This window comes from Trichechus manatus, unplaced genomic scaffold (genome assembly GCF_000243295.1).
Source record: "Trichechus manatus latirostris isolate Lorelei unplaced genomic scaffold, TriManLat1.0 scaffold00002, whole genome shotgun sequence".
Taxonomy (NCBI): domain Eukaryota; kingdom Metazoa; phylum Chordata; class Mammalia; order Sirenia; family Trichechidae; genus Trichechus; species Trichechus manatus.
Window position 1 is genome coordinate 14,098,330 of NW_004443938.1, and position 13,532 is coordinate 14,111,861.

Consider the following 13,532-nt stretch of genomic DNA (forward strand, 5'->3'; position numbering starts at 1 on the left):
CACCCGTGGAGCAGTTGGTGGACTCAAATCACGGAACTTTTGGTTATCAGCTGAGCTCTTAACCACTGAACCACCAGGGCTCATTATATTTGGCACATAGGTTAGAAAAAGAGTTTTTAAACTATGGAGAACAGTGAATGTATTTCAATTTTTGTTTTCCAGCTGAAACTGAAAAAAAATGCGGGTATAAAAGAGAATAAAAGGCAAAAAGGGTATGATTTCAAGGAAATCTGTGATACAGGGAATGTAACAGAATTACAAATACTGACTTTAAGCAAGTGGGCTGTTTGGGTTCACGGTCAACCAGAACCCACACTCAGAAGAGGGCCACATGACAGTTCACCAATAACACACTGAAGGTACCTTTTTCTCCCCGAGAGATTTTATTTACAAAGTCACAGACTGCACTGGACTAGGATATCTATTTAGTACTATACCTAAGAAAGAATGAGAACTCGGAAGTACTTCAAGATCTACAGTAGACCACAACATGTTCTGTTTTCTGTTCTCTCCATTCTTACTTTTGAAGTTAACAATGAAAATAACTTCAGGGAAAAAATTCAGCTGGTGCCCTTCCTAATAGGAAATGCTCTGAACTTCTCTCAATTACTCTGGAAATTTCAATTACTGAATTCAGTGACTTTGAAACGTATACCTTTGCTTCTGCTTTGGGATACAACAGGGTTAAAGCATCAACAGGAACATCTTAAAATGAAGAGGTTGTACTTTTATAACACACTCTAGCAAGAAACTGTGTTGTGACTAGCACACAAACACGGGGCGGGGGGGGCTGCATCTGAGGGCATCTGAAAAGAAGTTATGCAGGGCTCCTGCCTAAAGACCCTACTAGTGAACCTTCTGAAGGAGCCCTGGTGGAGCAGTGGTTAAGCGCTCGGCTGCCAACTAAAAGGCTGGCAGTTCAAATCCACCAGCCACTCCTCGGAGAAAGATGTGGCAGTCTACTTCAGTAAAGATTTACAGCCTTGCAAACCCTATGGGGCAGTTCTACTCCATCCTATAGGGTCGCAATGAGTCGGAATTGACTCGATGGCAGTAGGTTTGGGTTTTGTTGTTTTGTTTTGTTTTGTATTTCTGGAATGAACCTTCCAGGCAAATCCTCCTGCCCTGAGTAGCTCAGAAGAGGGTGGCATGCCACCAAAGGTTCACTGCTCCACAGTGGAAATGGCACCGTTTTTGTGTTTTGTTTTGTTTTATTGTTCGGTGAACGTTCCAACAATAAGAGAAGCCCTCCTCCCCACACACAGAGAAAAAAAATTACCCGAAGGGGGAAAAAAAAAGGCAGAGCCACTACGATCTAGCCAAAAGTGGCTTCAGTGGGGTAAAGTAAGTTGAAGAGGATGTCTAGTATGCTCTTACTTACGGGTTTTTACGCCTATTTAATTGTGTATGTTCATATGCAGTATTTCAAATTAAAAAATAAACTAGGAAAAAATACATTTACTTAAGAGTGGATACTTCTGGGAAGTAGAGACAGCAGCGGAGAGTTTAAATATTCAACGTACATGTTTCTGCCAGTGTTTGAATCTTTTATAATGAGAATGTATTCATGTACTACACTCTGTAATTAAAAAAGAAAGTTTAAGAATAAAACTCAAAACTGTGGGGGAAAAAAATAAAGGCACTGACAGACTGCTTAGAACATGAAGAAACTCAATTAAACTGGAGCCATTAAAAAATAAAATAAAACAGACGGCGCTGCAGAGAATCAAAAAGCTTGGTTTAATGCATGCAAGCTCTATTATGGGATTTTCAACCTTGGGCAATTCATTTACCCATCTAGACCGCAGCTGCATCATCTGATAGATCTAAAATTCTCCCAGCTCCGTTCTAGAGAAACATGGAATCGTGCAAAGATGCCTAACTGGGGTGAGGGCACAAGGGGTGGACAGAAGTTGTAATGTAAGTGTACGTCCTCCGTTTAAAAAAAAACCCAAACCAGCTGCCACTGAGTGGATTCCGACTCATGGCGACCCTGTGTGTTTCAGAGTAGAACTGCACTCCATAGGGTTTTGAATGGCATGATCTTTTGTAAGATCACCAGGCCTTTCTCCCAAAGCGCTTCTGGGTAGATTCAAACCACCAGCCTCTCAGTCAGTAGCAAAGTGCTAAACAGTTTATGCCATCCAGGGACTCCATATACCCTCCGTGGTGACGGTGGTGTCATTCTGCGCTGTCAAGTCGATTCCAACTCATAGAGACCCCAGTGACAGAGCAGAACTGCCCCACTGGGTTTCCTAGGCTGTAATCTTTATGCAAACAGATCACCACGTGTTTTCTCCTGTGGAGTCACTGGGTGGGTTCAAACTGCCAATCTTTCAGTTAGCAGTCGAGTGCTGAACAGTGTGTGCCACCCAGGGATTCTATATACCCTCTGTACAACAATCTAAACCAAGGGTTGGCAAACTACGGCCTACAAGCCAAATCTGGTCCACCAACTGTTTGTGTAGTTGACTGATGGCAACTGGTTTAACGGGTGAGCTAAGAATGTTTTTCACAATTTTAAATGGTTAGAGGGAAAAAAAAATCAAGACAACTATTTCATGACATGTGAAATTATATAACATTCCAGTTTTGGTGTGCATAGTTTTATTGGCACGCAGCCTCGCCATTCATTTTATGGACTGTCTGTCTATGGCTGTTTCTGCGACACAATGGCAGAGGTGAGTCATTGCAACAGAGACCATCTGGCTTCTAAAGCCTAAATTACTTACTCTCTGGCCCTTGACAGGAAAAATTTTGCTGACCCCTGATCTGAACGCCTACCCTGTCTCTGAGTTGAAGAACTATCGTAACAGAATTTGATCACAAGACCTGCTCTGAATCCAAGTCGTGTTCTTAAACAAGTGCTTTAGTTTCTGCATATATATAATAGGGATATGAACCAAACCTCACATAATTACCGTGAGGAAACGTGAGAAAAGCGCGCTGGAAATTACTAAATGACCTGTAAAGCACTACTACTAAGTAAAAGCACACACTCCAGATTTAAACTGTTTGAAAATGTGACACTTTTTATGTGAAATGTATTTCGTGTGAAATGTATTTTTAGAAGAAAGGACAAATCAGGAGCAGAACACCTCCAAACCAAACCAACATGAGCGGCCATGGCACCCCCACATGTGTCAAGAGTAGAACTGGGCTCCACAGGGTTTCAATGGCTAATTTTTCAAAAGTAGATCACCAAGCCTTTCTTCTGAGGTGCCTCTGGGTGGACTTGAACTGCCAACTTTTCGGTTATCAGCTGAGCACTTAACCGTTTGCGCCACCCAAGGACTCCACCTCCAACCAGCTCTGATGAAATCATTAAAGCCATAGATGGAACCTGTTCTTCAACTGAGTAACACGTTACGGCAGCTTCCCAACTTCAGAAACTAAAAGTACTTTCTGAATACCAGAAACCTTTGTTTTTTAAGTTCTTTAAACGTGTATTTAAATGTGCTGCGAGTTTTTTGAGGACCTAGCCAGTGTACCCCCAAGACAGTTCATTAATCTTCATTTTATAAATGAAGAGCCTCAAAAAGGTGTATGGTTTAAGATTTAGGGGCTCAGGATTGAATCTAATTTAGCATAGTTGATTGAGCCAAAGTGACTATGGTATAAATTAGGAATAAGTGTTCGCTTTTAACTGAGGGAAAAAAAAAAAAACACATCAGAAGGTTTCAAAGCTGTAAAACGTATATAACTTTTTTCTTTTTTTCCTTTCATCCACAGCATGGAAAGGAAAGAAAATAAAGCAGAGGTGGCATTGGGATAGAATTTTTTTTTCTGGCAGAAGCTCTAAAGGCAGTGTGGGCGTCTTCCTATCTGCAAACCAACACTTGCCCTGTGAAGTTTCCTCAATAATAATAATGCTAAAGATAATGATGATAATGATGATAGCCGACACTTATGTAACACTTTTTGTATGCTTTACATAAACCACCTCATTTAATCCGGAAAGCAACCCCAGAACTTAGGCACTATAATTATCCCCGTTTTACCAGCAATAAGTGGCAGAGCTGGGGACTAAAGGGAAGCCCTTACTTACCACACCATTCTTGCTCAGCAGATGGCCCAGCAAGAGGCGAGTGGAAGCAAAGTGTTTATGAAAAATTTGCCTTGATAGTCAAATCAAAGGAGCCAAGACCAGACCACGAAAAAGCAGAATATTAAGATTCAGGCTAGACAGAAAGGTTTGTTCCAGCCTGAGCAGCAGAGGTGAATAAATACATAGTTACACCAAGCAATTACTGGTTGAACAGTCAAGGACTGGTGAATAAAGTACTGAATTTTAGCAAGACGTTTGTATTTGTTAAGTTGTTGTTTTAATTAAATGTCACTTTCTAGATACTGGCAATTCATAATATTGCCTAAAATGTACATTTTACAGTTTTAGGGGAAAAGAACCAGGACATTAAGAAATAAAACACATGTATTGGGGAAAGGTAACAACAGAAACAGAAAAATGTTTCCAGGGCTGTGTACCCAGGGCAGGATACGGAATGTGAAGCTCACAAATCGATTCACTAAACGTGAGCAGCTAAGGAGAAACAAGGAGAACTGGGTCGAGGGAAGAAAGAGAAGACAGAAAATAAGACAACAGGAAAGCAAGAAAAGAGCATATCTTGAGAAAATTCACTGGAAAAGCTGAACAATAAAAGATTGCACATAATTACAAAAACAAAAACAAACAGGCCTCCAGGTAAGCATGACAGATAAGCACAGAGGAAAGATTATAGACAATTCAAAGAGGAGAGTAAATCAAAAGGAAGAGGAAGGAAAATATTGTGGCTTCCTCTTTAAAAGGCAAGTAGCACTCACTACATCCCTTTCAAGACCCATTACTTCTTTATAAGCAAAAACACACAGGAAATATACACGCATACCTGTTACATAACTTTACAAACGTGGATTGCTTTTCATAAATAAAATGCTGGCTCTTAAATCTTCATTGAAAAGGCTTATTGATAAATGTACAAAAATGAGTAAGTCAGTACGATAAAAAGGAAACACAGTTGCTCGGAAGCTGTATAATCAACATATTACACTCCTTCCATATACCTACCACTATAGCAGTAAGTGAAAAAAGCAGGATGAAAAAGTGTTCATATACATACGTATGCTCATAAGGACTCAAAACCTAGATGGGAAGATGCAAAAGTAATAAAACCACATGACAAAACTGTGTTAGTCTGGCAGGATTATGCTTTTCTCTGTTTTCCATATTTGTAGTTCTATTAAACATTACACATGTACACACAAGATACAGACTCATAAACACACGTACACACATGTACACATATTCATAAATCTTTTGCTTATGAGATGCTATAACTACTTACAAATATAAAAATAACCCTTAATTTACACTTGACAAACCAGACCAATACATAATCTTTATTTATTTAAAACTTCTCCCCTCACACTCTGTATGGAACACCTATTTTAGTCATTTCATGGCCTATGTTTGAAATTAAAAGCCCCACTGGGCTAAGAGCGCTGTAACTTTCTACTTGCAATATCTTAATAAATTCTAGCCTAAGAACCTAAATAAAAAAAGCTTCAAAATGAAAAGTGAAGGACAAGCAGCTAAAAACTTAAAGTGCTACCTATTAAACCTCTAGCCATTCTTTAAATTAACGTTTGATATTTTAAAAGTAAAAGTCCTTGATTTAAATGCTTCATTATCTTTCAGTTCAAGCATTATTATTCAAACTATTAAATCCTAAAATGCTGGGTATTATTCTGAATAGAACTATATAGAATGAATTAATAGAAAAGTATATGGGCATAAAGAACCAATGACATATTTACACATAATCAAGCTTTCAGAAAACACTAAAAATTTATTTTTGCTTCATCTAATGATGATGTGAAGCAAAATGTTTGCAAAAAGGAAGTTTATTTCTTCTAATCCACAGCCTACAGTACTTCTTAATTATTCCTCAGAGCAACATGATAATCTAATGGTCTCAGAATGACTGTGTGATGTTTCTGACACAGATTTTGGTCCTCTAGTGAAGACAAGCTGTGAAAAATTGGGTGGGAGAGAAGGAGAAAGGTGCCATTTACACGTTTATCTGCTAGGCTCACACCTTTGGTGGAACATCATCAGCCAGTTTAAACATTCGGTACTGCAATCATTTTGTCTCCATCCTTTTGTCAATTTGTTTCACGCCTCATTTGCTACAAAGAGTTAAAACATTTTAGTCAACCTTGAGAAAGCAATTTGATTTTTTTCACAGCAAAATGCATAACCTATTCAAACTACCAGGCCACTAGTAAAAGTTCAAACTGTGACACAGGAAGAAGTCGAGTACTTTCCCTCAAATGTCACAGAAGAAAATAAAAATACTAACCAGTCTTGCATTTATTCTCCATGGATGTAGAACAAAATCAAGGAAAACAGTCTTCCACGTGCTTGGTTCCAAACAACAGCAACATTCTCTCTCCTGTTAAAAACCGCAGACAACACAGATACCCTGCTCCTACCATCCTCAGACAACCTGACAGAGCCCTGGAGAGAACACCTAAATAGAGAAATCATGTCATAGGATACTGTTTTATTATTTTTTCAAATCTTTTCTTAATTTTGGATCACCACAATACCTGTGTACCATATATAACATCAAAGATCGCTTCAAAAATAATTTCTAAGAACTCTCATCCACTGCTCATGGGAATGGAATGTAAAATGTAAACTGGTGCAGCCGCTGTGGACAACAATTTGGCAGTTCCTCAAAAAACCAAACCTAGAACTACTATATGACCCAGAAATCCGGGTATATACCCTGAAGAAGTGAAACACAAACAGAATCCTGTACACCAATGTTGACTGCAACACTTTTCAGAATAGCCAAAAAGTGGAAACAACCAAAATGTCCATCAGCAGATGAACAGATAAACAAAATGTGCTACATACCACAATGGAATACTACTCAGCCATGAAGAGAAATGAAATCCTGATGCATACCACAGCACAGATGAACCCTGAAAACATCATGCTGAGTAAAGTCAGTCACAAAAGGACAAATGTTGTATGATCTCATTTATATAAAATAAGCAAATATATGGAAACCAAGGACTATTAGTGGTCACCAGGGGTGGGAGGAGGAGGAGGGGGAGTTTCTGCTTAGAGAGCATTGAGTTTATGTTAATGGTGGTAGAATGATTTGGAAAAGGATAGTGAGAGTGGCTGCATAACTTGAAGAATGTTATCAATGTCACTGAATTGTACATGTAGAAATTGTTGAGATGGTGTATTTTTTGTTGTGTATATGTTCACCACAATAAAATTAAAAAATGAAAAATAATGATTAAGGCCCAATCCTATTTATAACCATCCAAAATTAAGTAACTCACATTTTGCACTTAATAACAACAGTGTGCTCTAATAGTATGTTTTAATTGCTTTAAAAATATCACAAGATGCAACCAAAGAGCCTCCAGAGCAGCACTGTCCAATAGAACTTTCTGCAACGCTGGGAATGTTCTCCATCTGTGCTCTATCTGTTCTACTGAGCACTCAAATGTGGCTAGTGCAACTGGGGAGCTGAACTTTTCATTTTACTTCATTTTAATTAATTTAAATTTAAACAGCCACATGTGGCGGGTGGCTACCATCCTGGACAGCGCAGTTCTACGGAGTACTCTTAACACTAAAAAGGCTTTTTGCTAAAATAGATCCTCCAGTCACATTACATCTGTCCTGATCCTGAGTTTTTTTTCTTTAGGGAAGGAGAATAATAATGAAAACTACCAATTATAAAGATCCCCTTCACATTCTCATCAAAAAAGAAATACCCTTTAGTTCAAATCTGCTTCCCGACTGGTGGGGGCAGGAGAGACATATGTAATGAAAACGCTGGCAACAGGGAAGCAGGCGTCCCAGCGGCATCTTAGAGACATGTCTCATAAAACCAAAACCAAACTCACTGCCATCAAGTCTATTCTGTCTCATAGGGACCCTACAGGACAGAGTAGAATTGCCCCACAGGGTTTCCAAGGCTGTAATCTTTACAGGAGCAGACTGCCACATCTTTCTCCTGCACAGCACCTGGTGGGTTCAAATCGCCGACCTTTTGGTTAGCAGCCGAGCGCTTAACCAATGCGCCACCAGGGCTCCTCACATGTCTCACAGGACCCTGTAGACCCTGTAAAGAAGAAAATGACTCTCTTCTTGTTTCACCTGTTAGCCAGAAGTCTCATTACTCCATGACTTCTTAGATGATTCTATTTTCTGTCGCTCTCTAACCAAATGATATCCTCTTGGTGGGAAGGGAATACCATTTTTCATCAATCTTTCCAACAGCCCCGTAGAACATCAAATGATGTGAATGTAAGCCAAAAAAGAAAATCCTATAATGACAACTTCCATATTAAAAACTTCATTCCAGTCACTACTGAGAGAAAATACAGCATAATATTTGAGAAGGCATATGGAGTCAGAATGCCTGGGTTCATACGGTGCCAATGCTACTCCTTACATATGTGCCTTGGGCTTATCTAGACTGTGCCTTTGCTTACTCATTTGTAAAATGGGTACAATAATCGTGCCTACCTCATAGATAATGTATATAGAGTGTTTAGCACAGTGCTTGACTTGTAGTGTGTTCAAAAAATTCTTTTACATTATTAATTATTCAATATTTAATATTCCAATAAAATAGAAAAACAATTGATTTCCCTTTGAGGCTCCAGGTACCATGAGGGAATTTGACCTATGATCTGTAATACTTGAAAGGGAACATATAGGTGAGTTGTACCATATTTCTTGCAAATAATGCGCCCACACATGTAGCGCGCATAGCGCACTTAGGAAATTAATGCATGGGGGTTGCTAGGATGGCAATAAACATATAACGCACGCATTATTTACGTAAAAATATGGTAATTTAAAGAATGGTATCATTATAAATACATGGTAGAAAACACACGCCTGTTTTACATTAATAATTAACATCAAAGAATGACCTACACACAGAGTAAACAGTTTCAGAATTGCCATGTTTTTAGCAGCCAATCCTGAATGCCAAGTCTCAAATGTAAGTTTTCAGAAGAGATAATAAGAAATGTACAATAGCGACTTTTACTCCTCCTGACCACTGACTTAGCCTAAAGCTTGTGCCACAATGTGGCAATAATCAAAACTAATTCCCCAAAGGCAGTCATCTCTTAAACCAGCTGATTCACTAATTCACATTGACAACCAGCTTACCAAAAATATCAAGAGCACCTAAAATATATTGGTAGTTTAATATATTACAAAATTTATTTTCTGGAAATGTTTGTAAACAATCTTTATGTACATGTGGTCCTTCCCCTGAGCCTACAATTCTCGTGCAGTATCCTCCATCCTCAACAAAGAAAAAAGGCAGCATGGGCTTTGGCATCACTCTGACTCAGGTTGGAACCCTGGTGCCATAACTTGATGACTCTGGTGAAAGAAAGCACACGTCCCCTGGTCCAACGTTTCCTTGGCATCTATAAAATGGGGACAGCAAAACTTGTCACACAGGATTTTTGTGAGGTTTAAATAAGAGAACTCATATAACATATGTGGGTCCCTCAACAAACATGCACTGAGTCCCGGTAGATACCACACCAGGCACTGGGGATACAAAGAAGTAAAAGGCCTCCTCCAACCCCCACCTAAGCAGCTCCTAGCCCATTGGGAGAGGAAGAAAACATCAATTGACTTTTAGGGGGCTGTGACATAAAGCAGACAGCACAACACCTGGGCACAAAGATGGCAATACAATAAGTGCCAGTTTTCTACCCCTCTTCCAATTAAATAAAAAATTTTAAATGCTGCTCTTCCAAACATCCTGAAAGGCTTTTTCTCATTTTCCATTCATTCCTCAGCCTACTGCAACTGGCCTTGCTCCTGGCAACTCTTCCAAAGGCCATCAATGACAAAATGACCAAACGGTCAGCTCCCACTTGTACTCAACCTTCGCTCAGTGTTCATCACAGCAGTCTATGTCTTCCTTCCAGAAACTTCTGTCCTCCATGGCTTCTGTGAAACTGTCCCCAGGCTCTCCACCTCCTTTTCTGGCTCTTTGTCTAGTTTATCTTTCAACCCTTAAATGCTGGTGTACCCTAAGATTCCTCAGCACCCGTCTTTTCCACATACATGCCCCCAAGGGCACTCTCATAAACCCCACATTTTCAACTAACACCTCATATCAATACCACAAATTACATTCTGAGCCCAACTCACCCTTTTCTACTCCAGATCCTATTTCCTAGAGGCCACCTTGAGCATCTCCATTTAGCTGTCTGGAACACACCTCAAACCCAACATGTCCAAAACCACAGCCTGTTACTAAAGATACAGGATGACTGAAAAGCATCAAACACCTTCACAAAGTGACTACACTACTTGACTTCTTCCCGTGGAGACAGATCAAGAACGTTGTGAATGTACCACTGCTCCTCACAGCCTTGAGGAAACGAGGGAGCCATCATGCTGCCATTTGTCATTTCAACCACGACAGGACCTGGGACAGCAACTGACTCCGGTTTTGGTAACAGTTTTGGTGACACCAGAGTACACACTGCACATCTGAGAGATTACAGGAATAACTGGGATGGTTCCTTTACAAATTGGTTTTTATCATACATTTATATATAACACCATTTCTAAATAATCCATTTTTCAAAGTGTTCAATTCTTTTGAATCCCCCTGTCCTGCTGTCTGTCCCTAAACAAAAAGCACCACCCCATGTGGGTGGGTAGTTGTGCTATCTCAGGGATTAAACTGCCCTGGAATGGAAGCGCTGTGAAAGCAGGGACTTGGTTTGATTCACTGCTGTAGCCCCGGCACCTAGAACACTGTGTGTCACACAGCAGGCCCAGAGGGGCTATTTGCTGAATAAGTGAAGTGTGTACATAAAGCAATACAGTATCTAGCAATTACTGGCAACAATTAGGTCTCCCATCTCCTCAGCCCTGGCTTCCCATTCTTCTCTCCCAGGGTCTTTAGAGGATGGGAGGTACCCAACAAAACGTCCCCATGTTGCTACATTCACTGTTTCTACCAGATGGATGAGGCTCTCAGGGGTGCCGAGGCATGGAAGGCTTACCTTGCTCCTCGCTAAGTTCCCTCAGAAGGCCATGGGAGTGTGGCCGGCAATGCCCCTTGTCGTCCCGGGCTTAGCAGGGCTCCCCGCATCCCAGCACTGTCTGCTCCTACGAGCCCCCACTGTAACCTGCTGCCACAGCAATTCCACTAACTTCTCCACGTGGACTTGGAACGCGGCAAAAAAGAAAGCTACCAGGTGGCCCCAAATAACCGTAATCAATGCCTGAAAAAGGAGCGGATGGCTTTAGTCACCCGGCAGAGTGAAGCTCACAACACTGTGACAGTTACTTTCTTAGGGCTTTCTCGGCTGTTTCAGAATGCTAAGGCTGCTGAAAAAAATCTCACCACTAGATGACTGATAACTTACTACAGAAGTTCTCTGAAAGGAATAACACAGGTAGACAGGTGTTAGCTTTCTCGGTGAAAGACACCTGTTATTATTACGGAAAAGAATAAATGTGGCTAACACACTGGAGATTGCCATTCCCTTCATAAACTGGAATAACCAAACAAAATTAAAGGCCCCAGCTTAGAGAAAGGGGCCTGCGTCACACTACAACCGCTTGAAAAACAGGTTACAAGTTTATTTTTTCCTTCCTGTGGGTTCTTAAAGATAAGATTTCTCAGCTCGTTTGCCTGAGACAGGTGAGGTGTAGTCAGCATTAACTTCAAAACCTATAAACCCAAGATTACTCTAGTAGTGATGTTTCATTATAAATAATAAAGCAAAATTAAATATTATTATAAAATGGGAAATGACAGGAAAGCCTTCCTTTAATTCTAAGCTAAAAACAGCACTGTAGAGGTACGTCATTTGGAAATATTCTCAGCCTCAAATTAAGGAGCAAGCGAAAGGTGAGGAAAACACAAGCTGAAAACCCAGAAAACAGACATGAACAGAGTCAGTATTTTGCTCTCCCATACTGCTCAGATACTTCTGCAGTACTGGCTAAGTGGAATTTAACTTACATTACTTCTCTAAGACAAGGTCATAAGCCAAATCAATTTTTTTTAAGCTGTGAGAGTTGGTTTTATAGACAAATTTTAAAAAAGAAAAAAAGAGGGAAGAATGGGGGATGTAAGGGACATTTTTCCCCAGTATTGTATCTCAGCCATAAGACAGAATAAGGAAGAGAAAGATTGAAGGGTCTCGGCGCCCATCCCAATGCCCATCCGCCTCTCAGGTCCCCAGCTGGGGAAGTAGGAAAGTGAAAAAAGGCGTTAGGCTTGATACAGTTATTTAGAGCTTCCAGTACCTTCCCAAACATCACTGAATCCTGGCTTCAAGAGGGCAACAGTGAAGACAGAAATAATCACGACTGCATGTCAGGAAATAACCTCGCCAAAGAACTGGAGAATTTTTCTGCCTTACATTTGTTCTTTTAACTATATATTAACATCTTAATTAGTTTAAGATATGCTAATTTTGATGTGCTGATTACAACTTTCACCACCACAGTCGTTCACTGTGGGCACACAATGAACATCAGACTTTATTTTGTTCATTCTTACTCTAAAATCCTCTCCTTCGGATGCCTATATTCTCCCTTCTCCCCCATCTTCTAGACCCTGGTTGGCTCCATGTCCTCCCTCCCTTATCCTCTCTTCATCCATCCTCTGATTACAGATTTCAAGACTCATGACACATCAAATAATGCTGAGACACTGTCTGGTCCATTCATTTATTTTCTCACATCCAAAAATATTTATTATGTGCCAGGAAGGAGTCCTGATGGCACAGTGGTTAAGCGCTTGGCTGCTAACCAAAAGGTTGGCAGTTCAAACCCACCAGCTGCTCCACAGGAGGAAGATGTGGCAGTCTGCTTCCATAAAGATTACAGCCTTGGACACCCGATGGGGCACTTCTGCTCTGCCCTATAGGGTCACTATGAGTCAGAATCGACTCAACGGCAACAGGTTTCTTTATGTGCCATGCACTGTTCTACATGCTGGTTCAATGCCTCCCCAGCCCGGAAACTTCAGTCACAACCACATTTAAATAATCCCGGACAGGACAGAATCTATGCTCCTCTTTAAATACCCACAGACTATTTCACAACCTCCCTGGATAACTCAAACCAACAACCCAGATTGTGGTACAAAGTTTCCCCTGACAGGCAAATGTAAATTAATGTTCAGTGACACCATCAGATGGTCAACCGACTGGAGGAGATCCATATTTGTGCCCATTCCAGAGAAAGGTGATCCAACAGAATATGGAAATTACCCAACAATATCAAACATTGCACTTAAGTAAAATTCTGCTGAAGATAATGCAAAAACAGCTGCAGCAGTACATCTACGGGGAACTGTCAGAAATTCAAGCTGGATTCAGAAGAGGACATGGAACGACGGATATCACTGCTAATGTAGATGGATCTTGGCAGAAGGCAGAGAATACCAAAAAAGATGTTTACTTCTGTTTTATTGACTATGCAAAGGCAT

General features: G+C 40.4%; 1 protein-coding gene across 3 annotated transcripts in view; it reads right to left on the reverse strand.

The window, feature by feature from the left end:
* The window catches only part of LOC111820089 (AT-rich interactive domain-containing protein 1B-like), a 394,067-nt gene extending 387,099 nt beyond the window's left edge, over positions 1 to 6,968 (reverse strand). For all 3 annotated transcript variants that reach the window (XM_023728860.1, XM_023728854.1, XM_023728864.1), the window contains exon 1: positions 6,096 to 6,968. In XM_023728860.1, the coding sequence (XP_023584628.1) occupies positions 6,096 to 6,128 (33 nt within the window). In that variant the 5' untranslated portion in view covers positions 6,129 to 6,968. The remainder of the gene's footprint in view (positions 1 to 6,095) is intronic.
* Between the last annotated feature and the right edge of the window lie 6,564 nt (positions 6,969 to 13,532).